The 25,539-nt window shown below is 48.0% G+C and overlaps 1 protein-coding gene across 10 annotated transcripts; it reads left to right on the top strand.

Annotated features, from left to right (window-relative positions):
* The first annotated feature begins 438 nt into the window (after positions 1-438).
* On the top strand, positions 439-23,917 carry POMK (protein O-mannose kinase). 10 transcript variants are annotated; one of them, XM_045779147.2, is made up of 5 exons: positions 439-490; positions 3,602-3,694; positions 7,957-8,054; positions 9,261-9,562; positions 21,377-23,917. In XM_045779147.2, exons 4-5 carry the CDS (start codon positions 9,281-9,283, stop codon positions 22,145-22,147), a joined length of 1,053 nt encoding a protein of 350 aa, XP_045635103.2. In that variant the 5' UTR covers positions 439-490; positions 3,602-3,694; positions 7,957-8,054; positions 9,261-9,280; the 3' UTR covers positions 22,148-23,917. The 10 variants fall into 10 exon arrangements, with proteins under 10 accessions (XP_045635103.2, XP_087712480.1, XP_045635097.2 ...); XM_087856354.1 differs by lacking the exon at positions 7,957-8,054; XM_045779141.2 differs by having other exon boundaries at positions 3,602-8,054.
* The last annotated feature ends 1,622 nt before the right edge of the window (positions 23,918-25,539 follow it).

Below are 25,539 nucleotides of genomic sequence, written 5' to 3'. Positions count from 1 at the left end.
ATAAAAACCAGGGGCCTCGGGGCGCTTCAGCGGCTTCGGCATCACCCGGAGGCCTGGTTAAAGCACAAGTTGCTGGACCCCACCTGCCTCCAGGTCTGGGATGGAGCCGAGAATTTGCGCTTCTAACAATTTCCCTGGAGATGTGAAGCACTGGCATCTGGTCTGAGGACTACCCTTTGGAGACCACCGCTTCGCAGTGACCGGGAGCTTTTTGAAAGGTCTAGATCTTCTAGCTCCTCTCCACCGTAGCCAGCACCAGACTGGCGTCCGGACTACAACAGTAATAGGTCAACACCTCGTTGTCCACACGGGCTCACAGAGAAGCCAGAATAGGAGAGCGGTGGGCGCACCAGGGCCGGAGTCCCGCCCGCGCCGCCTCCAGGTGCGCGGTGGGAGGCGGACGCCAGGGGGCGGCCTCGCGCTCGCCCTGCCAGGGCTCGTTTCCGGCCGCGCCGGCGCAGGAGGCCGCGTGCCCGACCCTGGGCCGCAGGTAGGCGCGGCGGGCGGCAGGTGGGAGCGGCGCGCGGGCGGGGGAGCGCGGGGGAGCGCGGGGGAGCGCGGGGGAGCGCGGGGGAGCGCGGGGGAGCGCGGGGGAGCGCGGGGGAGCGCGGGGGAGCGCGGGGGGAGCGCGGGGGAGCGCGGGGGAGCGGCGGGCCGGCGCGCAGCGTCCTGGCCAGACCCGAGAGAGCCAAGGACTGCGGAGCCGGAGGGCGGCGGGGCTTCCTGCGGGGCCTGCCCCTGTCGGGCGGCCCCTCCGCGTCGCGCCCCGCGGCCCAGCCGCACCTTGGCCTGGCGGGCGACCCGGCCCGGCTCAGGCTTCGGCTCCCTCCTGCCGGCGTCGGTCGTGCGCGGGATCCTTCGTGCCGCCACTGCCATCTGCCTCCAGGCGCGGGCCTCGGTGGTGGGGGTAGCCCCGTGCCGCTCTGTTTCTAAAGGCTGGCTTAGCCACGTGGTCAGTAGTCTTGTCTTCTCCAACCTTTTTACCTTGACTAGCACCTTACGGCTAAGTAAGCATCCGAAATATTTAAAATAATTATTTTAATGTACCTTGTGTTCTGTGGGCAAGATGGGATTCTGTTCTCAATTATATTGGGTGGCACCAATTCGTTTCTTCTCTGGTTGAATTGAATATTCTGTAAATCGGTAAAAACTAATTTTGTGCTATTGCTTTTCTTTCTTTTAAATGAGCTGTGAGTGTAGAGCAGCGGTTTCCAATTTTTTCCATTACGAACTTTTAACTATCAATGTGAGAAGTCCTTTGTGTCTAAACAGTGCCTGAATTTCTCCTACCCAACTGGCCCCACAATCTTTATTCCTTGGAAACCAGCAACTGTCAGTGTCCTTTTGCTTATTTGCTTATTTGCTTACAACAAAAATAGGCCATTCAGCCAATCCAGAGCTCTGGGCAGCCTACTCCAAAAATGTGCCTGTAAAAGAAAAAGGCCCGTCAGGCGTTAGGGTAGGGTTAAAGATTTCTTTAAGAAATGGGCAGTCTGAGGTCCACCTCCCACCCTATGCAGTGACCATGCTATGTTCAATTCGGTCCAACACCTGAGGCAGGATTTAGAGAAAGAAGGTGAGTTAAAGGCCAGAAAACTTGGCTCCTCCATGTACAGTTTAGTGACCTTGGCTAAGTCACTTCACCTTAGTTCTCTCCTCTGGTAAATGGGAATAATAATTATATATGGCTCACAGAATTGGTGTGAGGTTGACACTGTGTAAAAGTTAGTTGAATTTTTGGGTGAGTGGTTTTTTTCTGAGAATTCAGAAGTGGATGTGAGGGCTTAGGGATAATTGAAAGATTATTGAGGCATGTAACGTCAGGGTCCACAAGAAATGCATTAAATGGGTAATGGTGGGGTGCATGGGTGGCTCAGTAGGTTAAGCATCTGCCTTCTCAGGTCCTGATCCCGGGGTCCTGGGATCCACCCCACCCCCCACCCCGCGTTGGGCTCCCTGCTCAGTGGGAAGCCTGCTTCTCCCTCTCCCGCTCCCCCTGCTTGTACTCTCTCTCTCTCTTTCTGTGTCAAATAAATAAAATCTTTTTTAAAAAGTGGGTAACTGGGTAATGATGTAATGAAGATTAGAAAATATGAATTTCTAGAGTTCTACAGAATTTCCTACCTGATGTTGGCAGCCTTTGTTTGGAAATGAAGAAAGTGGTATCCCTCCAAAAGAAAAAAAATTATGTAAGCTTCAGGTCCTATACAACTGACTTTACTACCTATGGTAAGATGGGATCATGGCAGGTCCCAGCAAGGGGGTTCGAGAAGTAAAACGCTGGTGAACTCAGATTGGAGGAGGTGCTGGATGAGAGCATCAGAGGACAGGAGCCGGAAGAGAGAAAGAGCAGATTCAGCGGGAGTACGAAAGCAGCAGAGAGGATCCCCGAGTGATCAGGCAATCAGTGCATTTTTCCTGAGTCCCTGCTGAACGCCAGCTGCTGAGGATCCAGGGGCCCACAAAGCAGGCAGACAATCCCCTGGGAGCTCACAGTGGAGAAAGAAGGGACACACCATGCCAGAGCCTGGGCATCTCAGAGGGACGACTGCTAGAACGGAGGGAGGCTCCGGGCCTAGCGTGTGGGGTGCAAGGAGGCGTCTGGAGAGCTGGACAGGGCTGGAGCTCAGGGGGCCTTCTAGGAGTCTGGACTTGTCCTGAGGACAGAAGAGGATAGTTAGTTGGTTTTAAGCAAGGAGTAATCAGATTTGTGCTTTAGAAGGATCACCCTCTATATGCCAGCGAGACACTTCCCACATGTGCAGAAGGAGGTGTGTACGAAACTTGCTTTGCTGGCTGTGGTATAGCTAAACAAGGGAAAATGGCACCCTAGAGTTGGCTGTATCTGCGGGGATAAACCTCGGAAGCCGCGTGGATGTATACAGTACGGTACTGCCTGCCTACAGCTCGCAAACATGCATGTAGGATGCGCTGTTATTTGTAGGCGCGTGCTGGCGGTGAAAATAAGGAGTATGTGTGGAAATGCTGTTCACCAGACATTCTTGCGCTTTGGCATGCATCCAAATCCCCTGGAGGACTTGTTAAAACAGATTTCTGGGCCTCACCTGAGAGTTTCTGATTCAGGAGATCTGGAGTGAGGACTCAGGAACTCACATTTCTCACAAGTTCTAGGTGATACTGCCGCTGCAGGTCCCGGGGCCGCAGTTTGAGAACTGATGTCCATCAGCTTGTGGGTGGTGGGTGCTGCTTACTTCTTGGGAGGGAGCAGAATAGGACTGGGAGGGGTCCAAAGGGGCTCCAACTATATATGTAATATTTTATTTCTTTAAAAAAAGATCTTCCAAAAAATATCATGCACTGTTACTTGGCAAAGCTGGAGGGGTGTTCATTTTTTTAATTTTTTTATTTTAATGTTTTTTATTATATTATGTTAGTCACCATACAGTACATCCCTGGTTTCTGATGTAAAGTTCGATGATTCATTAGTTGCGTATAACACCCAGTGCACCATGCAATACGTGCCCTCCTTACTACCCATCACCAGCCTATTCCCCCACCCCCCTTCCCTCTGAAGCCCTCAGTTTGGAGGGGTGTTCATGATCTTATTTTTTAGTTTTTGTCCGTGCTTGAAACATTTCAGGAAAGAAAAAAAAATTCTGTTTGCTGTGTGGAGAATGGACTGGAAAAGAGTAAGAAGTGGGAGTCCATGCAGGAAGCTGTTGCGGAAGCCCAGGTGAGAGATGCTGGAGGCCTAGACCAGGGGGTGAGAAGGGGAGAAGCCAGCCGATTTGAGAGAGGTTTGGGTGAGAGAATAGAATTGACTGTACGTGATGATTAGAGGTTGGGGGAGGGCGGAACCAAGTCACCTGTTTTGTGACTTGAGCAAGTGAGTGGGTTGTATGCCTGTCACAGTGAGGGAACCCTGGAGAAGGGGCATGCTGGTGACAGGAAAGAGCTCACTTACGGACATCCCAGGCCTTGACGAACCAGCGGAGTGAAGTGTAGGAGAAAGATCCAGGCCACAGTAGAGACTTAGAAACCAATGCCGTCGCCACGTGCGTGAGTGAGATTACACAGAGGGAATGCACAGGATGGAAGGATGGTCTGCGACAGCATCACCCGGCGCAGGGCTCGGCCAGCTTCTACCCGCCACTTGTGTTTGCATGACCTGCAAGCTAAGAATGCATTTTACCTTTTTTAACGCTGGGGGGGGGGTGATATCAAAAGAGGAATAATCTTTTGTGACACATGAAAACTATATGAAATTCAAATTTCATTGTCCGTAAGTAAAGTTTTATTCAAACACAGCCACCCTCTTTGTTTCTGTAATGTGGGGGGCTGCTTTCACACCCTGGTGACAGAGTTGAATGACAGTGACAGAGAACTTATGGCCTGTCATCGCTTTACACTGCTGCTTGGTGCCCCCCAAGTCACGTGATGCGGTTGTCACTGGATTTCAACTTTTGGCCCCTACACCTAAATATTTGCTATCCGGCCCTTTACAGAAAAAAGGGCTGTTTCCTGACCTAAGGTCTAAGTTGAGCCACACTTGGTCATTTTGAATGTTGGGAAAGAGAGATGGCAGTTGTTTTATCCATTTCTTTAGGAGCACCTTCTAAGAACCAGGTGCCGATGGAGGAAGCCCACGAGACTGTGAGGGCCGAATGGGAAACGTCATCCTAGTTTTAGTCGAAGTCCCTGAAGACAGGAGGGAATGGGCCAGAGAGAAAGGTGCGGGGCTGGAGTTTTTGTGGGAAAGGTGAGCCATGAGCCCTCACACCCCGATGCGCGTAGCTGGAAAGCCCGGGGGCAGGTGAGCAGATGGCACTGGGTCAAGAAAAGGGGGAGACTTGAGTGAGGCTGGAGCAACTCAGTGGAGCCAGTGTTTGCTGAATGCCTCGTAATCACGGCAGGGATTTGCACAGCAGCATTTTTTTTTAAATTAATAAAAAAAGAACTCCACTGAGTTGTATAAGAGTCCATTGCTGCTCAAATTTTGCTCAGAGGAAGCAGTGTTGCTGTGCTGACCCTTACATGCAGCCTCACTGGGACTGGGTCGCCGGAAGGGTAGAGTTGTTGCGTCCTGAGGGTCTGAATGCTGAAAACAGCAGATGGTGGGGAAAGAGCAGTTGTTGTGTTTGGGAAGCATTTTGTTTTGTTGAAGTTGAGATAGAATTCACATACCGTTAAGTTTGCTTTTTGAAGTGTACAGTTCAGTGATTTTTAGTATAGTCACGAGGTTGGGCATTCACCACCACTAATTTCAGAACGTTTTCATCCAAAAAGAAATCCTGTGCCCATTAGCAGCCACCCCCCCTTTCCCCTTTCACTCATCCCCGAGCAGTCACTAACCTCCTTTTGTCTCTGGATGTGCCTCTTCTGAACATTTCATATAAACAGGATCCTATGATACGTGACCTTTTATGTCTGTCTTATTTCACTTAGCATCAAGTTTTCGAGTTTCGTCCATGTTACATCATGTATTAGTGCTTTATTTCTTTTTATGGGTGATAAATAGTCCATGTATGGATAGATCAGATTTCATTTGTCCATGTATCAGTTGATGGACTTCAGGATATTTCCACTATTTGGCTCTTATGAATAATGCTGCTGTGGACGTTCATGTCCTGGTGACTACGGTTCATATGAATGAACGTTTTCACTTCCCTTGGGCAAATACCGAGCAATGGGTTTGCATGGGTGACCCTGTGTTTGACCTTTCGAGGAACTTCCAGACTGTTTTCCACAGTGGCCGCATCATTTATATCGCCACCAGCAACGTATAAGGTTCCTATTTTCCCTCATCTTTGTCAACACTTGTTCTTGCCTCTTTGATGACAGCCGTCCTAGTGGGTATGAGGCGGGATCTCATTGTGGTTTTGATTTGCATTTTCCTGATGACTAGTGAAGTGGAGACTTTCATGTGCCTGTTGGCTCTCTGCATATCTTCTCTGGATAAACGTCTGTTCCAGTTCTTTGCGCATTTCCACATTGAGTTATTTGTCTTTTTACCGTTGAGAAGAAATACTGTTTTTGAATTTTCCTTCGGGCATCCAAGTAGAGATGTCAAGTTAGCAAGCGTGGCATTCTGGGGAGGCTGGGCCTGGGGCTTTACACCGGGAGCTCAGCACGTGGGGACAGAGAGCACGAGTCTCGACGAGATCACCCAGAGCGTGAGTACAGAGGTCTGTCCAAGCCTTGGACACTCCACCAGTTTAGAGTCCAAGGCAAGAGGAGCCGCCAGAGTGCACCTTCCTGAGAACCTGGTAACAAAGGCGTTTCAAGGAGGACGGGGTGATCAGCCATGCCAGACGCCACCGAGTGTTCAAGCCCGCCACTGAACTGACTGCTGTGTTCAGCAACAGCGAGGCCACCGCGATGGGGTCAGTGTGGGCGAAGTAGCAGCGGGTTCTAGAGAAGGAGGGAGTGATGGAGAAAGTAAGCACAGATAGTCTTTAAAGGAGTTGACCAAAAAGAGAAGAGAGACATAGGGCAGTAACTGGAGGGGACAGAGGGGTGACAAGGGTGTTTTCATGGTGGGAGAAGTTAGGGTGCACTGGTAGTGATCGGGTTGCAGGGCGGAGGCAGTGTCCAGAGCAGGTGGGGAGGCAGGGAAGGGTGTTGCTTGCGCAGGCACAGGGCTGGGAGCTCGGGCCAGTCTGTTGTCTTGTCATTGCAGCAGAAAAGGGAGGGGGGCAGGAACCTGCAATGAGGTTGGGGGCTTGAGGCTCTCTGATTGCTTCTGATTTTTCAGGAAAATAGGAAACAAGGTCATCAGCTGAGAGTAAGGTTTGGGAAGGAGCGAACACAAGTTTGAAGAGAAGGGGGCCTAGGCCACCGGCACGAACCTATCAGGTTTATTGACCCATTGCAATGAGTGAGACCATGCAGCAGTGGAACATGGCCTCTCAATCAGAGGAAAAGAGTTATTACAGAATTTGGGGGATGGGTGGAGTTTAGGCAAAATTTAAAGGAAGCGATGTTTTGATCGCTTCACCTCAAAGTGGAAAAAGGTCAAGATCTGATCTGGACTGCAAAGTGGACCCTAGGGCCTGGGGCCTGGGAGACCGCACGGTGCACATAGGGGTTGCGCGCCATCTCGCCGCTCCTCTGCGTCTCTGCACCCAGCTGGACGTAGAGGTGACGTCTCTGTGTCAGAGACACAGCTCCCCCAGCGAGAGCGGCATGCTTCCCTATTCCTGCGAGGACTTCAGGCGCAGTTTCTGATAGCCTGGGGCTTCAGAGAGCAGAGTTTCTCAGCGAGTTAGAAAGCACTCATCAGAGAAGGGCGTTGCTGAGACTATAGCTGCAGTGCGGACTGAGGAGAAGCGCTGTTCCCTATGAACTTTGCAGCTGGCTTGATGGGTGTTGTCCAGCGCTGTGAATGGCAGGTGGGTTTACTGTCTCCAGGAGAAGGTATGAAAGGGCTGTCTTCTGCTTTTCTTCATGGCTGTCGCCTCTCAGGCCTCTGGTGGCAGCATGACTTCTCAGAGAGGCCTTCTGGGCCAGCTTCCTCTAGGGCATTTCTCCTCTGTTCGGCTCTATCCTTGAAAGCTCAGCACGATATACAAGGGGAAGCTTTTTTGTTTACTTATTTATTGTCTCTCTCCTCCTCTGGTTCCTCGCTGAGGTCCGAGAGGACAGGAACCACATCCGTTCACTCACAGACCCCAGTGCCTAGAGCGGGGTTAAGCGTGTGGACACGGCTTCCTGTGTGTTGAGTGCGTGAATGGCCGGCACTAGGCGATGGAGGTGGGGGGAGCGGAGAGGGGACGCGGGGCGCTGAGCTCAGACCGGCTGGCAGGGCTTCATGAGGGCAGCCAGGCTGTCAGAGGGCTTCCTGCAGCTGCTGCTCTGTCCCGGGGCTCAAGGGCCCAGGGGGCGCCCACACCCGAGGAGAGCCCCTGGAGAAGACCGTTCGAACTATTGCCATTTGTCTATGGGCAGAGTTGCAGTTTTCATTCAGCAAACCTCCTTTTTGGTACTTTGTGGCAGAGTATTTTCAAGTCCATGCCTGGGGCCAGCCAGGACCCTGAGTGACCCAGGTGTCTGGGTGAAGACCTGAGCTGAGAGAACGAAGACACTCCTGGAAGGTAACACTTCACATCACGGTCGTTTCAGAAGCACAGGGTCATTTCTGTCACTCGTGTCCCCAACACATCCCGGTACTGACACTGAGTGAACACACTGGTATGACCATCTCCCTTGTCAAAGTATAGACACACTTCTACTCGGGTTCACGAATAGCTCCTGCCTCAAGCACCCCGAGTGCCAGGCACCTGACATCTGGGGTCCTTCCGGTCCTCTCCCCTCCCAGCCCCTCCACCACCCCACAACTAGGCAGTAATATCCGACTCCACCATGAGCCTCACGCCGGCTCCAGTGCTGGAGGGAACTGGTGGGTGTCCAGCCTTCTCGGTGGTTACTTGGTACAAGGATCACCGGATCATCGCCTCTGTTCTCAGCACCGTTACTCCGGCTCGTGTGCTTCTCAGCTCTTACCTCACACTGCTGCCGGCGCCCTTCACCCAGTCTCCCCGCCGCCGTCTCTTCCACCCCAATACATCTTTCATGCCTGCCGAAGAGTAGCCTTGCTGCTTAAAAATGTTAGGGAGAGGGGCGCCTGGGTGGCACAGCAGTTAAGCGTCTGCCTTCGGCTCAGGGCGTGATCCTGGCATTATGGGATTGAGCCCCACATCAGGCTCCTCCGCTATGAGCCTGCTTCTTCCTCTCCCACTCCCCCTGCTTGTGTTCCCTCTCTCGCTGGCTGTCTCTCTCTGTCAAATAAATAAATAAATAAAATCTTTAAAAAAAAAAAATGTTAGGGAGCTTTCTAGTACCTTCCAGGGAACATCCGAACTCCTTAGCTGGGTTCAGGAGGCCGTCTGCTTTCTCGCCCCCACCCCCACCCTATCTAATCTCCGCTGCTCTCCTTTGTCCATCTTCTGTCCTGGCCGCACTGGACTAACAGATGCAGCTTGCTTTCATTTTGCTGAACTGCTGTGGGAGGGACACGAAGTCAGACACACACAAACACCTTCCTTCTAAGCGAATCCAGAGTGGATGAACCCAGACTGGCTCATAATGAAGACCCTGATTATGGGAACAGCTGACATTGAGCATTTAGAATGAACCTAGTATGCAATACCTTCTTTAATTCTCGCAGGGACCCTAAGGCATGTGGGATCCCTGGGCATAAGAGGCCTGAGGCCGTGCCTTCTTTGAACCCCTTGTCACCCAGACACCTTCATGGCGGAAAAGCTGGCTATGATTACTTCGTGTTTGGTTTTACATCGCAGGAACCCACGAGGACAGCAGCATGGACAGGAAGGCCCCGGACGGCGGCAGAGGCCCCCCCCGCAGCGCGGTGCCCCCAGCCGTGGGGCTGCTGCTCTCCATGGTGCTCATGAACGCGCTCCTCTACCTCTGCCTTGACTGGTTTTTCATCGCCCCTGCTCCCTCTGCTCCGGGCTCCACCCACTGTCCCCACGGACACTTCAGACTGGGGCCGATGGAGAACTGTTCCCCGTGGCTGTCCTGCGAGGAGCTGAGGACCGAAGTGAGGCAGCTGAAGCGTGTCGGGGAAGGAGCCGTGAAGAGAGTGAGTGCTGCTTTACGTCCGAGCGGTAATGGGGTGGCCTTGCAGGACGGCAGCTCGGCATTAAGCGTCCTCAGAATATCCTGAGCCCAGTGATCTCGATCTGCGCCTTTATGCTAATCCAGTGGAAGGAAAGAAGCCAAGTGCGTCAGGGAGTACTTTGCTTTGTTATCCATAGCAACAGAAAGCCAGTAATAATAACTATAAGGAGTGGTTAGTTATGGTCCAGCTACTTGATAGAATATTCTGCAGCCATTAACTGTGTTTAGGAGCCCCGTGTAGCGACATGAAAAAAATCTTATGAGGATAAGTGAAAAGAGCAAAATGCCAAATTGTACAATACTGTACAAAATTAGCGTGTTTTTGTAGAAACATGTAGAAATTGTGCTATGGTGAAAAGATGATGGGCAGTTTTTTTCATTCTTATTTTTCAAGCCCTATCATGGTATTATATTGACTTTTTAAAAGTTTTTGTTACTTTAAAAAGAGAAACCAAATGGGTGAATTCGGATAGAAGCTTCAAGAGCACTCCGTCCATTCTCGGTGCTGTGGTAGGTGAGGCCCCTGAGGCGGCAGTGCCTCTGGAGGCCGGCTAAGGGTTGTTGCACACAGTTCCTTTGTGAGGATACACTGAGTGACTGGCAAGAGGGAGGGGACAGAAAATGCATCCACGGGCCTGCAGCTTGATGAACGGCTGGCTTTTGTTTTGGGAGACGAGGGCACCATGAATGTGGGAAGGAGACATCTTTTATTTTAAAGCTTTTATTTATTTACCTGAGAGAGAGAGATAGTGATAGCGAGAGAGTGTGCAAGTGGGGAGGAGAGTGAGAAGCAGGCTCCCCACTGAGCAGGGAGCCCAGCGCAGGGCTCGATCCCAGGACCCTGGGATCACGACCTGAGCTGAAGGCAGACGCTTAACTGACGGAGCCACCCGGGCGCACCAGAGAGGAGACATCTTAAAGGAAGAAGTCAGGGAGAAGGGAAAGGAATTTATGCAAAGTAAAACCATAGAAAAAGTAACTGGTTTTTTTTTTAAAGATTTAATCATTCATTGTAGGTGCTACGGCTGTGGTAATGAATTAAAGATGGTTGAAGCTTTCTAGTTGGGGGATGAGACAATGAGTAAGAGATAGATATGCGATGAAATGTGTTAATGACATGTGCTGAGAAGACAGCAGGGCAAGGAAAGAGCCACGGCTCTCTGCTCTAGGTGGTCAGAATGATATGAGAGTGAGCTGTCTGGATATTTGGGGAAAATATGTTCCAGTCAGAAAGATGGGTACAGCAGAGCCCCCAAGATGGAACATGCCTGGTTGTTGAGGGACCAGGGATGAGCCAGTGTAACCAGAGGGCAGGTTGAGATGGGAGGTGTAGCACGTAAGGTCAGAGAAGGGCCAAGTGGTGGCCATGGCACGTGGGGCTTGGTGGGACCAGGAGAGCCACTGGAGCAATTTGAGTGGAGAGAGAAGGTGGTGTATGTGTGGAGAGGAGACTGAGGTGTGGTGAGGGTGGAAGATTGGCTAGGCCTTGCAGGGGGGAGATGGTCAGCTTGACAAGGGTGTTAGCAGTGAACCTAGTGAGAAATCAATGGGTTCTGCTCATGGTTTAAAGGCAGAGCCAGTAGGATTTCCCGATCGATCTGCTGTGGGGTGTAAGAGAGGGAGAGGGTGACCACAAGGTTCTTGGTCCAGGCAACAAGAAGAACAGGGTTGTCATTACTGAGCTGGGAAGACTGGAAGAAGAGATTTTGTGTGCACGAGGTGAACGTGTTAAGGCTGTGAATGAACATGAACATGGAGACACAGATGGTTGGATGTACAAGTCTAGCCTTTGGGTCCGTGGCGGTAGGTGGGAATATATATTTGGGATGATGTCGAAAGCATTAGGATGTGAAGAAAACACCAGGGAGGGACGTGGGTAGAGAAGAGGGGTTACACCCATTTGATTTCTGTCTCCTTCAAAGAGATGACCTTGAGGGCCTGGTTGCCCACTTGTTTCTGTGTTACTGCTCAGATCATTTCTGGATTTCTTTTTCATAATTGCTCTTTACCTTGAAGGATATATTTTTGGGTAGGTAGCTTTTTTTTTTTTTTAACGGTTTATTTATTTATTAGAGCAGGAGGAGGAGCAGAGAGAGAGGGAGAGAGAGAATGTCTTTTAAGCAGACTCCACACTGAGTGTGGAGCCCGATGCGGGGCTCCATCTCACGACCCTGAGATCATGACCTGAGTTTAAACCAAGAGTCGGATGCTTAACCAACTGCCCCACCCAGGCACCCCTTGGGTAGGTAGCTTTGATGGTGGCAAATCGTTGTTGTTTGTGGACAGATAGGAGTTTGGGGAAGCTCCACAAATCATGCCCATGCGAATATGGGGTTTAAAAATGTGGATATTAACTCTGAGTACTGTAGCTTTGTTTATTGAAGTGAAGTGTGACTGTGAGGCCATTACATTGATTTTCTTGTGTCTTTGGCTGAAATTTGCCCTCGGGGCAAAAGTATTTTATGCACCGGATGTTAGCGCCATCAGTGAGGAGTCTTGTCTGGTTCACCCCCTGGAGCCCCAGGGCTCGGGGCCCGGGAGGGTCCCCGCACAGGGCAACCTCTCATTCCTCTGCAAGGTCACTTACTGGAACAGCTCCCACACGTCACGGGTTTTCCATCACTGGGACCAGCTCCTCCGCATGGGCACCCCTCTGCACTGACACCCTAAGCTGGAAGGCATGAGCTTCTCAGTAGGAATTTCTGTAACCAGAGCTCTTGGCATCCTGCTCCCTGACCACCTCCTCTCCCGGCGCCCTTGCTCGAGTAATTCCTCAGTCTCATCGGGACGTCGGGTGTGTTGATCCCGCCAGGGTTTCACTTTCTGTCTTCATTCCTGCACTGACACAGCCGCAGGGACTCTGGCTGTGACCCTCAAAGACAATCTTGTGCAGATGCGTGCAGTAGCTCCTCTGCATGTCTCCGTCATGCCTGGCCGGGGAGCCCCAAACCCGGTTGACCCCAGCTGAGCGTCTGCATTCGAGTAGTTGCCCCGCAGGTAGAGAGAAGTCCCACAGCCCTGCAGTTTCATGCACGACCACAGACCTCAGCAGTACTCTCAGCACCGCCCAGCAATCCTACTCTGTTCCCTCCGCCACTTTTCCTTCCCCCTTGCCTTAGCTAGTGGTCTTGTTGCATAAGCTGTTATGGAAACAGCAGCTGCCCAAAAGGACTTTCTTCATCCTCTGCCAGCAGACCTGTCAGCCCTCCAGCGCAGGTGTCGTGACTTCTCATGACGCCTCTCCCTGAAGCTGTCCACTCTGTCCTGCACCCGCAGTCTTCCCCACTCCGCGGGTCATTCTGACTGGCATGCAAACACACTCTTTCACGATAGAAACCCCTCTTCCTCAGAAGCTCTGTGCACGTTCTGCTTCCTGTGTAATGGAACTGCCAGAGATCTGGCCCAGAGCTTCTCTCTTCCCATTCACTTCTTGTCTTCTGCCAGGACGGCTTCCAAACACCCCCCTCTGGAGAAACTGCCCTTATCCAGAGACCTGCAAACCTGGGTTGGCCTTTTTTCTGTCTTCCTCTCACTTGATCTTTTCTGCAGCCTTTCATCTGGTTGACTCCTCTGGCTCTCCGTGCTACCACCTCTTTATAGTGCTCCTGCTCCCTCACTGGCCATTTCTAATTACCGCCCCCTTGCTGCCTTCTGTCCCCTATCTTGCCCCTAAGTCAGCGGTTCTCAACCAGGAGTGATTTTGCTCCTCAGGGGATCATGCAACCAAGCCTTCTTTCCCCAGACTGTATTTTTGGTTTGTGTTTGGGATTGCCTGGAACAGTGTGCAACCTTGCCCCTGAAAGGCAGATTGACCTGTTGCTTTTTCTTTTTTTCTTTAATTTTCTTTAATTATAAAAGCAGTACATTCGGGGCGCCTGGGTGGCACAGCGGTTAAGCGTCTGCCTTCGGCTCAGGGCGTGATCCCGGCGTTCTGGGATCGAGCCCCACATCAGGCTCCTCCGCTGGGAGCCTGCTTCGTCCTCTCCCCGCTCCCCCTGCTTGTGTTCCCTCTCTCACTGGCTGTCTCTCTCTCTGTCGAATAAAATAAAATAAAATCTTTAAAAAAAAAAGCAGTACATTCAATTAAAATATGCAGAAGAAGGGGAAGTACAAAGTAAAAAGTCCCCTTCTACCTCTTGTACTCCCCATCTCTGATCTTATTCTCCGAGGGTAACAGGGGGACATTGATCCCATTTAGATTGGCGGGGTAAATTTTATTTAATGTGTATCTTTTTAGTTTTGTTATTTATTTATTTATCTTTTAAAAATTGTTGAAATATTTTTTTATCAGTTACTTTTTTAAAAAATTATGTTCAGTTAGCCAGCATATAGTACATCATAAGTTTTTGTTGTAGTGTTCAGTGATTCATTAGTTGCGTATAATACCTGGTGTTCATCCCAACATGTGCCCTCCTTAATACCCATCACCTGGTTACCCCATCCCCTCACTCCGTTCCCTTCTGTAACCCTCAGTTTGTTTCTCAGAGTCCAGAGTCTCTCATGGTTTGTCTCCCTCTCTGATTTCTTCCCATTCAGTATTCCCTCTCTTCCCCTGTGGTTCTCCACTCTATTCCTTATGTTCCACGTAAGAGTGAAACCATATGATAATTGTCTTTCTCTGCTAAACTTATTTCACTTAGTATAATCCCCTTCAATTCCATCCATGTCATGCAAATGTTGGGTATTCATCCTTTCTGATGGCTGAGTAATATTCCATTGTATATATGAACCATGTCTTCTTTATCCAGTCATCTGTTGAAGGGCATCTCAGCTCCTTCCACAGTTTGGCTATTGTGGACATTGTTGCTATGAACATTGGGGTACACGTGCCCCTTCTTTTCACTACGTCTGTATCTTTGGAGTATTACCTAATAGTGCAGTTGCTGAGTCATAGGGTAGCTCTATTTTTAACACCTTGAGGAACCTCCATATTGTTTTCCAGAGTGGCAATACCAACTTGCATTCCCACCAACAGTGTAAGAGGGTTCCCCTTTCTCCACATCCTCACCAACATTTGTTGTTTCCTGTCTTGTTAATTTTGGCCATTCTAACTGGTGTAACATGGTATCTCATTGTGGTTTGATTTGTATTCCCCTGATGGCTAGTGATGTTGAACATTTTTTCATGTGTCTGTTAGCCATTTGTATGTCTTCTTTGGAGAAGTGTCTGTTCATGTCTTTTGCCCATTTCTTGATTATTTATTTTTTGGGTCTTGAGTTTGAGAATTTCTTTATAGATCTTGGATATCAGCCCTTTATTTGTAATGTCATTTGCAAATATCTCTCCCATTCCATGAGTTGCCACTTAGTTTTGTTGAATATTTCCTTTGCTGTGCAGAAGATTTTATCTTGATGAAGTCCCAATAGTTCATTTTTGCTTTTGTTTCCCTTGCCTTTAGAGATGTGTCTTGAAAGAAGTTGCTGTGGACAATGTCAAAGAGGTTACTTTTATGTTCTCCTCTAGGATTTTGATGAATTCCTGTTTCTCATTGAGGTCTTTCATACATTTTGAGTTTATCTTTGTCTATGGTGTAAGAGAATTGTCTAGTTTCATTCTTTTGCATGTGGTTGTCCAGTTTTCCCAGCACCATTTGTTGAAGAGACTGTCTTTTATCCATTGGATGTTCCTTCCTGCTTTGTTGAAGATTAGTTGACCATAGAGTTGAGGACCCATTTCTGGGGTCTCTGTTCTGTTCCATTGGTCTATGTGTCTGTTTTTGTGCCAAGACAATGCTATCTTGGTGATCATAGCTTTGTAATATAGCTTGAACATTTGCAAATCAATCAACATGATAGAGCACATTAATAAAAGAAAAGACAAGAATCATGATCCTCTCAATCGGTGTAGAGAAAGCATTTGACAAAATACAACATCTGTTCCTGATTAAAACTCTTCAAAGTACAGGGATAGAAGGAACATACCTCAATATCATAAAAGCCATCTATGAAAAGCCCACAGCGAATATCATTCTCAATAGGGAAAAACAGCTTTTTCCTTAAGGTCAGAAACAGGACAAGGATGCCCACTCTCACCATTATTATTCAATATAGAACTAGAAGTCCTAGCCTCAGCAATCAGACAATAAAAAGAAATAAAATGCATTCAGATTGTCAAAGAAGAAGTCAAACTCTCTCTCTTTGCAGATGACATGAAGTTTTATGTGGAAAACCCAAAAGACTCCACCCCCAAGTTATTAGAACTCATACAGCAATGCAGCAATGTGGCAGGATACAAAATCAATGCACAGAAATCAGTTGCTTTTCTATACAATAACAATGTAACTGAAGAAAGAGAAATTAAGGAGTCAATTCCATTTACAATAGCTCCAAAAACCATAAGATACCTAGGAATAAACCTAACCAAAGATGTAAAGGATCTATACTCTAGAAACTACAGAACACTTATGAAAGAAATTGAGGAAGGCACAAAGAGATGGAAAAACATTCCATGCTCACGGATTGGAAGAGTAAACATTGTTAAAATGTCTGTGCTGCCCAGAGCAATTTACACTTTCAGTGCCATCCCTATCAAAATACTATTGACATTTTTCACAGAGCTGGAAGAAACAGTCCTACAATTTGTATGGAACCAGAAAGACCCTGAATTGCCAGGGGAATGTTGAAAAAGAAAACCAAAGCTGGGGGAACCACAATGCCTGTTAACTTCAAGCTGTTATTAAGTTTTTAATTTTAATTCCAGTATTATTAACATATAATCCCTTTTAGATCTTTTTTTTTTTTTTAAGATTTTATTTATTTATTTGAGATAGAGATAGTGAAAGAGAGCATGAGCTGGGGGAGTGGGGAGAGGAGAAGCAGGCTCCCCACCAAGCAGGGAGCCTGATGCCGGCCTCAATCCCAGGACCCTAGGATCATGACCTGAGCCAAAGGCAGACGCTTAACCATCTGAGCCACCCAGGTGCCCCCTTTTAGATCTTTAAATCCAAGATTACATTAAAAGAACCAGGTACAGGGACGCCTGGGCAGCTCAGTCGATTAAGCGTCGACTCTTGATTTTGGCTCAGGTCATGATCTCAGGGTTGTGAGATGGAGCCTGCTTAAGATTCTCTCTCTCCCTCTCCCTCTGCACCACTTGCACCACTCTGTCTCTCTCTTTCTCTCTCTCTCTCAAAAAACCCCCCCAAAACAAAAAACCAGGTACATACTCTGTTAGCCGTCTCAAAGACAGAAATACCCACATCTCAAGGAGCTGCCCATTTTCTGAGAGGATTTGGGGCAACAGTACTATTGAGGAAGAAGAAAGATTCCAGTACAAACAATTCTTCCAGAAGGCAGATGGTCCAGCCATGTTACTGTGGACAACCAAAGCATGATTCAGGTCACACTCTGTGTGGCCTCACATGTCATTCCATGTCCCTGGCCCATGGTGATGACACTAAGAGATCACAGATCACCATTAGAGTTTAGATGCATGTTTTTCCCTTTAAAATTAAAGTGTAGTACATTAAAAAGCCATAAAATTTGGGTTGGATTGCATCAGAAGAATGGATTTGATTGTTTCTCTTACATTACTCTGTAACCCTCTAGTTTTGTGTAACATTTAGAAGGATCTTATGTGAGCTATTTTTAATGCTTCAGGCTTTCTGGAAAACAGATGTTATGTGAATTGTATATTTATTTATTTTTAGAGAGCGAGTGTGCGTGCGAGTGTGCCTGTGAGTGAGGTCAGGGACAGGGCAGAGGGAGAGAGAGAATCTTAAGCAGGCTGCACACTGACCCATACAGGGCTCAATCTCACAACCCTGAGATCATGACCTGAGCCAAAATCAAGAGTCAGACCCTCAACCGACTGAGCCACCCAGGCGCCCCTGAATTGTATATTTAAAGTACGCAGTAACAGTGTCCACTTCTCAGTCCCTTTTGCAAGGTCCACCTCCTCATCCCTCTTAACCTTGGGTCATTCCTGTATGCTCGCTCCCTGGATGCCTTCAGCCTCTTGCCTTTCTCTGCAGTTAAGATCTCTGCCCTGAACTCTCTAGACTCTTCTGTATAGCTGCCTACCCCACATCTCCACTTGGATGTCAGAAGGTTTCTCACACTGACTGTGTCCCAGACCATCCCCTCAGCCTGCCTTTCCTTTATCCTTCTGCATTGTGGTTAATGACAACTTGCTGGTCTGGTTGCTCAGGCCACCAATGTGGGAAGAAGCATCCTGACTTCTCTCTTTTTCTCACATCCATGTTGAATCCATCAGCAAGTTCTATTGTCTCTGCACTCAGAAGAGAGCCAGAATTTGACCACTCCTCAGACTTCTACCCATCTCCCCTCCTCCCATCTAGGCCACCATCATCTTGTACCTGGATCATTTGGTAGCCTCCCAAGTGGGCTCTCTGCTTCTGCACTTGCCCCCCGCTCCAAATCTCTTCAGTCTGTTCACAGCACAAAGGCCAGAATACTGCTGTTAAATTCTAAGTCAAACAGCATCTCTCCTCTGTTCCAAATCCTCCAGTGGCTCCCTCTCTCCCTTGAGTAAAAGCCAGGGTCCTTTCACCAACTTAAAACTCAGGGAAATACGAGTGAGTTGGAACAGTAAAATGTTTATCGTTCGTCAGACTGGTACAGAGTACAAAGACTGATAACATGTGGTGTGATTAAGGCTGTAGGACCTCAGATTCGCTCATGCAGGAGTGGAGAGAGTGCATGCCGGCAGACTTTGGAGGGTGGTGATAGCAGTCCATATTCTTCGGTCACCCATCTACTTAACCAGCTCGTAGAAATGCTGGCAGGCATGCAGAGTTGTGAATATAAGGTTATTTATTGTAGCATTGTTGTTAATAAGAAAAAAATGGGAAATAATTTAAATGTCCATCAGGTCTTTAAAAATAGATCACATAAAATCATATTAAAGATTAAGAAAAAAATGGGAAATAATTTAAATGTCCATCAGGTCTTTAAAAATAGATCACATAAAATCATATTAAAGATTATAGAGCTGCATGGGAGGAAGAACCTGATCCGTCTGATTGCATCCCTGACAAATTTCATGAATCTTTATTATATTTAGTCTTAAAGAAAGAAATGATCATCTGCAAAACCTCACTAGCATAAGTAGTGTACCCAAACTGTGAAATGTTATGCAGCTTTAAAAAGAACGACTTAGATCTATATATATACAGACAGGAATGTCTGAGAGGTATCAGTTAAATGAAAAAAGCAAGTTGCAGTATGATATGTATGTTATAATGTTATTTCGTGCCACCCCAATCTCAAATGCGATTTGTAAAGCGCATGTTAACACATATGAGAGCACACAGAAATGGCTGGAAGGTTACCCACTTAACAGCTTTCCTTTGGATTGGGGAGTAAAAGCAGGGGAAGGAAGTCTACTCTGTATTTGAACTTTTACCAAGAAGAGTATTCTTGATTAATTTGATAATTTTTTAAAACAGTAAAACTGTTCTAAGTAAGAGTTTTAGAAAGTGTTACAAAGCAACTGAATTAGAGATTCCTGAGAAACGATTCTTAAGCAATCCCTGATTTGCAAATATTTAACTTTGAAGGTTTCAGGTATTTGAGAGTGATCCCAAAGACTGATACTATTTAATAATAAATAGTATTTAATAATCTTTCATTTATCTGAGGCACAAAAATTCAACATAAACAGGAGTTTAGGAGGAAGTCATGAGGCCTGTGGTTGAACTTCTCCCACCATTTATTATTGAATAAATGTATGTATCAATAAATTGTAGCAGCTACCCTAGAGTGATCACTGTTTTTATGTGAAAAATGGGCCGATGATACCGAAGCCACCTGCCAGTGCCGGTGGACACTAAGACGAGGTGGGTCTAAGCTAGTGAAGGCTGTCAACAAAAAATACGATTTTTGTGTTGAAGTCAAGTGTCACATTAAGTGTTGACTCAGGTCTATGGGGAAAATGTGTTTCATAGAAAAATAAGTGTATATATTCATGAAACTTTCAGTGCATATAGCAGCCAGAGCAAAATGGCTTTTAAAAAACTTCAAATATAATTAACACAGTGTTATATTAGTTTTAGGCATACAAGCAAAATGACTTTTTAATAGAAATTATGATCCAGGGGCGCCTGGGTGGCTCAGTCAGTTAAGCGTCTGCCTTTGGCTCAGGTCAGGATCCCAAGGTCCTGGGATGGAGCTGCACTTCGCATGTCTCATGTTGCCGCATGTCACATGTTGTCACGTGTCGCATGTTGTTCCATGTCACATGTCGCATGTCGCATGTTGGGCTCCCTGCTCATGGAGAGTTTACTTCTCCCTCTCCCTCTGCCCTGCCCCCTCTGCTCATGCTCTGTCTCTCGCTTTCTCTTTCTCTCAAGTAAATAAATAAAATCTTCTTCAAAAATTAAAAAAAAATTATGATCCATAGTGAAATTTCTCAATTTTGGGTTTTTGAAAAGGTCTGAAAGATTTCTCTTTTAAATATTAAAGGTCAACTGTGGGTACCTGAGTTTTTCCACTGATGAACCTCCCCTGGCAGATCCCAAAGAAATCTTCACAGGTCTTTAATTTACCTCCTTTTGATATGTTTTTGAGTTCTTTTAAAAAGTGTTTTTAAATGTGAAAATCATATACAGTCATTCTGGAAAAGTTGGAAAATACCGAAAGGCATAAAGGAAAAAAATCACTCGGAATCTTACCATATAGAGAAATATTAGTCTATTTCCTTTGATTTCCATGTAATTTTGTCTTGTTTTATGCAGTTAGAACAGTGACGTAAAGGAAATTTTGTATCCTTTTTCATTTATGACATTACTGTTATCCGTGAAAACTCTGTCAATCTATGCATTTTGCTGACCACACCCTACTCTTGAGTGATCCCCCCATTGCTGGACTCGTCCCTGTTTTTTGATGGACGGGTAAATTCCAGTTTATGCTTTCATAAGTAGTGTCAGATTTTTATTCCTAGAGCTTTTTATCTATTTCACGTTACTGCCTTGATAGATTTTAGATTCGATGTTACAGGCACTTGATAAATACTGCTCCAAATTGGTTTCGGAAGCCGTGAGCTGTATTTCAACAGTGAGTCGTAGAAAGCACGGAGAAGCACCCCGGGCCGCCAGCTCCCCGCTTCTGAGCCTGTCCTCTCTTCTGCAGTCTCCCCCTTGTCTTCGGAGACTGAAGCAGAAGGTCAGAGGTTCTCCGTTACAGTCCTTCCTGCAAGGCTTTCCTAGCTAGTAGGGATGGAGAGTCCGCGGCAGTCCGGGTCAGGCGCTGGGGGGGGGGGCAGTGGGGGGGCCTAGAGCCTGAGGGGCACTTCAGCTTCCGCTCTACCGCCGAAGGAATGCAGAACCACAGCCCGCGTAACAGTGTTGTCCCGCCCTAAAACGATTCCTGCTTGTGGTTGACGAGGCTACCCTGGAAGATGAGCAGGTGATGCTGTGACGTGTGATGGCTTGGCGGGGCTCGACTCACCCCTCTTCCAGGGGTCTCCCCTCCCACTCGCCCCCCCCCCCGGTCCCCCGGCCCTTTCCCGCAGGGTGTGGGAGCCGGTGCCTTCACCCTGCAGGCCCCTCTCCCGGGGATGCGCTTCCCATTCTCCACGTCCGCGCTGCCAGCCCCAGGAGCCTTCCAGCACGCTGTCCTGATGGCCGTGGCGGCGTCACCAGCGTCCGTCCCAGGCCCGCCCTGCCTTCCGCACCGGGTGCCCGTGCCTTTGTAACCCACCGAGACCCGCCACTCCGGGACGGGCCTGCGTCCCCCCGTTTCTGCACTCTCCTCACCACGTCCAGCGCGCTGGCACAGGTGACTCTCAGGGCTCCTGTTCTCTGTGGCTTGTTTAGGTCTTCCTGGCCGAGTGGAAGGAGCGCAAGGTGGCGCTGTCACGGCTCACCAGTCTGGAGGTGAAGGATGATTTCCGGCACGGGCTGCAGATGCTCCAAGGGCTGCAGAGTAAGCACGTGGTCACCCTGCTGGGCTACTGTGAGGACGACAACACGCTCCTTACCGAGTATCACCCCTTGGGCTCCTTGAGCAACCTGGAAGCGACGCTGAACCTTTCCAAGTACCAGACCGTGAACACGTGGCAGCGCCGGCTGCAGCTGGCCGTGGACTACGTCAGCATCATCGACTACTTGCACCACAGCCCCCTGGGCACGCGGGTCATGTGCGACTCCAGCGACCTGCCCAAGACGCTGTCGCAGTATCTGCTGACGAGCAACTTCAGCCTCGTGGTCAACGACCTGGACGCCTTGCCCCTGGTGAACCGCAGCTCCAGGACGTTCGTCAAGTGTGGCCACCGGGAGCTGCACGGGGACTTCGTGGCTCCAGAGCAGCTGTGGCCCTATGGAGAAGACACACCTTTTGACGACGACCTCATGCCCTCCTATGACGAGAAGATCGACATCTGGAAGATTCCAGACGTCTCTAGTTTCCTTTTGGGGCATGTTGAAGGGAGCGATATGGTCCGGTTTCATTTGTTTGATATTCATAAAGCCTGTAAGAGCCAGACTCCTGCAGAACGACCCACGGCTCAGGATATTCTAGACACTTATAAGAAGGTTTTGAATTTACTCAGAGATACCGTGGTGTCCCAGACAAGAGAAATGCTATAGAAACCAGTCCTGTCAGTGAAGGACGGGTTTTCAGAAACAAATGGAAGAGTGACAGCAGCTCTTGCTCTGATGGTGAGGTCCTCCCCCTGCATCCACATGCACACGTGAGTGGTGTTCCTTTCCCGGGGACCTGGGCGGAAGTTGCTGAGGGCACGCTGGGTTTGGCTGAAGTCAGGCCTCACTCTCTTGTGCTGATCACTCCCAGCCGAAGATGAGAGAAGCAGGGAATGTAGCCCGAGCTGAAGGAGGTAACAAAAATGTAGCCACAAAGAGGCTGCCCCCGCCCTCATTACTGAATATGTAAGCTTGTAAGAAATGTATATAGAAAAGGTTTCTAAATGGCAGGATATGAGAGAAACATGCAGTACTTTCCCAAAGACTTGTTTTCCTCATTTTTTGAGGTGGTAATCAACATGACCAGGGTCACAGGAGTATTTGCGATCGATTTCACATGGTATGATGAGGCCATCTTTAGTGCTTTAAATGATCGTTTAAATGTTTATTTTAATGAATGTGAAGTTCTTATGCCATCCTCTTCCCAAAAACCTAAAGAACTATGACAGCATGCTCTTTGAGGTTTTGAATGGAAAAGGAATGTTTAGGACAGCAAGTATGAGGGAAATTATATCTCTGATACTGCCTGGGATGGTGCTTATGAAATTCCTGTTTACCTTCCAGCTAGGTTTTCCTTGTCCAAAATCAACTACTGTGAACAATTTACATCAACAGTATCACTCATTACTGGAAAGTGTCCCACCCTTCCACTTGAGTTACCTGACGGAATCCTTTAGAAAGTTCTTTCTTGGGCACTGTCATTCTCATTTGCAGAGGATGATGGATTTGGTGTGTATTAATCACCACTAATCAGGTGGCTAAAGCTGACCCCGAGGGTCAAAGATGCCCTGCAACAGATGCTTCCTTCCCTTGAACTTGAGCAGGTGTCAGAATCACCAGAATCACAGGGAGCTGGGTCCCAACCCCGGAGTCTCTGACTCAGTAGGTCCGGGCAGAGTCTGAGACTTTGCATTTCTAACTGGTGCTGCTGGTCTTGGGACTGCATTTTGAGAGCCACTGTCCTTAACTGTTAGGGAGAGTACCAGAAGCGGTAGGATAGGGCGGTGTAATTAGTATTCTGTCCTAGTCTACCACTTGCGAGGCTGATTGGGTCATCTGGCTGATCAGAGAATATGCTTCCCTAGAGTATTTTAACTGTCACTTTTTGTTACAAAAACCCTGCCACAGCCAGCCAGGATGGCTGGAATCGAGAGCATGGGTAATAACAAGTGTCGTCGAGGGTGTGGGGCATTGGAACGCTCCTCCGTTGCCGGTAGAAATGTCATACGGTGCAGCTGCTTTGGAAAACAGTCTGGCAGGTCCCCAGAAGGTTAAAAATAGAGATATCATGACCCAGCAGTCCACCCAAGACAGTTGAAAACATGTCTACGAAAAATCTTGTACATGAACATTCGTAGCGACATTCATAGTAGACGAAAGATGGAAATAACCCAAATGTTCATCAAATGGTGAATGGATAAAGAAAATGTGGTGTATCCATACAACAAGATGTTACTCAGCCAGAAAGAGGAATGAAGTACTGATATATGTTCCAACATGGATGAACCTTGGAAACAGTCTAACCGAAAGAAGCCAGTCACAAAAGACCACACGTTGTATGCTTCCATTTATATGAAATGTCCAGAACAGACAAATGCATACAAATAGAAAGTAGATTAGTGGTTGTAAGGGGCTGGCAGGGGGTCGGGGTAAAGAAGGGGGGGTACTTGCTCATGAGTCAGAATTTCTTTTTAGGGTGCTGAAAGTGTTTTGAGACTATATACTGATGGTTGTAGAACTCTGAATATATTAAGTAGCTGAATTGTATAAAAGGACAAATTTTATGGTATGTGAATTATATCTCAATAAAAAACCACGCTCTGTGCCAAGGCTGTGTGTCCCTTATGACTCTTCACTTGATGTAGGTGGTTATTGTGGGGAATTGTTGGTTGTATGACCCTGTTCATGATATAATTCTTGTTTGAGGGTTTTCCTTAGCTTTTGGACTTTGCATTGGAGCAAACCCATCAGTTTAAACAAATTTGTTTTGAAATGTTGACAGCAGAGCTAAAATAAGCAGCGTGGTGTGGGGGAAGGGACACTGTTAGGGCCAGAAGACCCGAGTTCTAATCCCAGCTCTGCCTCTGACAGACTAACCGATTTCTAAAGTGAAAGAGTCAGTGGGAGCCATTTCCTCCACTGTGCTTCTCTTGAGTTCTCTCGGGTGCTTCGTCATGCCCGTGCCAGATGCTGACCGGGACCTGGCTGTCCGGGTTCAGTCGTTGGCTTGTGCGAAATCGTGAGAGCAATTTACAGCCTGGCTAAAGCCTAGATGGGGAGTTTGTTGCCCAATTAGCTTGCTGCCTGGCACCCTGCAGAAGTGTGATGAGAGGAGGCCGATGACGTGAGCCATTCTCAAAGCACAGCCAAGTTTTCAGTGCTTTCTCCCTGCTTACCTGTTCCAAATGTTTAAAAAAAAAAAAATCACCACCACCCTACCACCCTATAGGTATATAATGGGCTTTCTCATTATCTCCCGTGATGCTACAAACACTCCAAGCCTCTGGGGGCATCCAGTGATTGTCAGTAGTTCCGCAGAGACAGAACACAGGGCTGTTTCCAAAGGAGACACCTGCAGATGGGAGCGGGGTGGAAAGCTCATCTCCCGCAGTTCTCGGCAGAAAAGTCCTCTTTGAACCCCCCTCTTTATTTATTTTTAAAATTAACATCACTCAATTTCAGTAATTGCCATTCTCGCCTGAGTTTTGATCATTTAAGGGTAATTTAAAATGTGAAGCCATGCTTTCCTACCCCTTCGTAATCTTTTGTGAGGATAAAGAAAATGAAGGAAATAACATTCTTTGGAGCTCGGCAATGTCGTTTGGAATCAGAACTCTGCGAAAGGAAGTCAGCAAGAGTACCGCATCCAAGAGTAGTGTTTTTCTTTATTTTTTTCTTTTGCTACCTGGAATTACTTCCTCCAGAAAGAAAATTTGATTCATTTCCTCCCAATCCCATGTGATTGATCATGGAGTACTTCCCATGGGTAAAGCACAGTACTCATGTTTACCTCTGGAGAGGACCTAGTGCCTAATGAAGACAGCACAGTGTTTCCCCCGAGTGGTGGTGGTGGTGTTCTTGTCTGTCATAAACGGGCAGGACGAGCTTGTGACCGTGGGGAGCCCCTTAGGGTGTGCTTGGGCTCCAGGATCACCTCTGACCCTCCAGGTTCTTAAAGGCAGTTCTGACGACCAGAAGTTCTTGTGCAGGGTCATTGCCAAGGTTGTATTCGGAAATTTGGAAATAGGCAGATAGCTGAAGAGGACAGGACCTCCGGA

This window comes from Ursus americanus, chromosome 27 (genome assembly GCF_024610735.1).
Source record: "Ursus americanus isolate L20-20 chromosome 27, mUrsAme1.1.p, whole genome shotgun sequence".
Taxonomy (NCBI): Eukaryota; Metazoa; Chordata; class Mammalia; order Carnivora; family Ursidae; genus Ursus; species Ursus americanus.
Note: the sequence above shows the minus strand (reverse complement) of the source record. Positions and strands in the feature narration are given on the sequence as shown.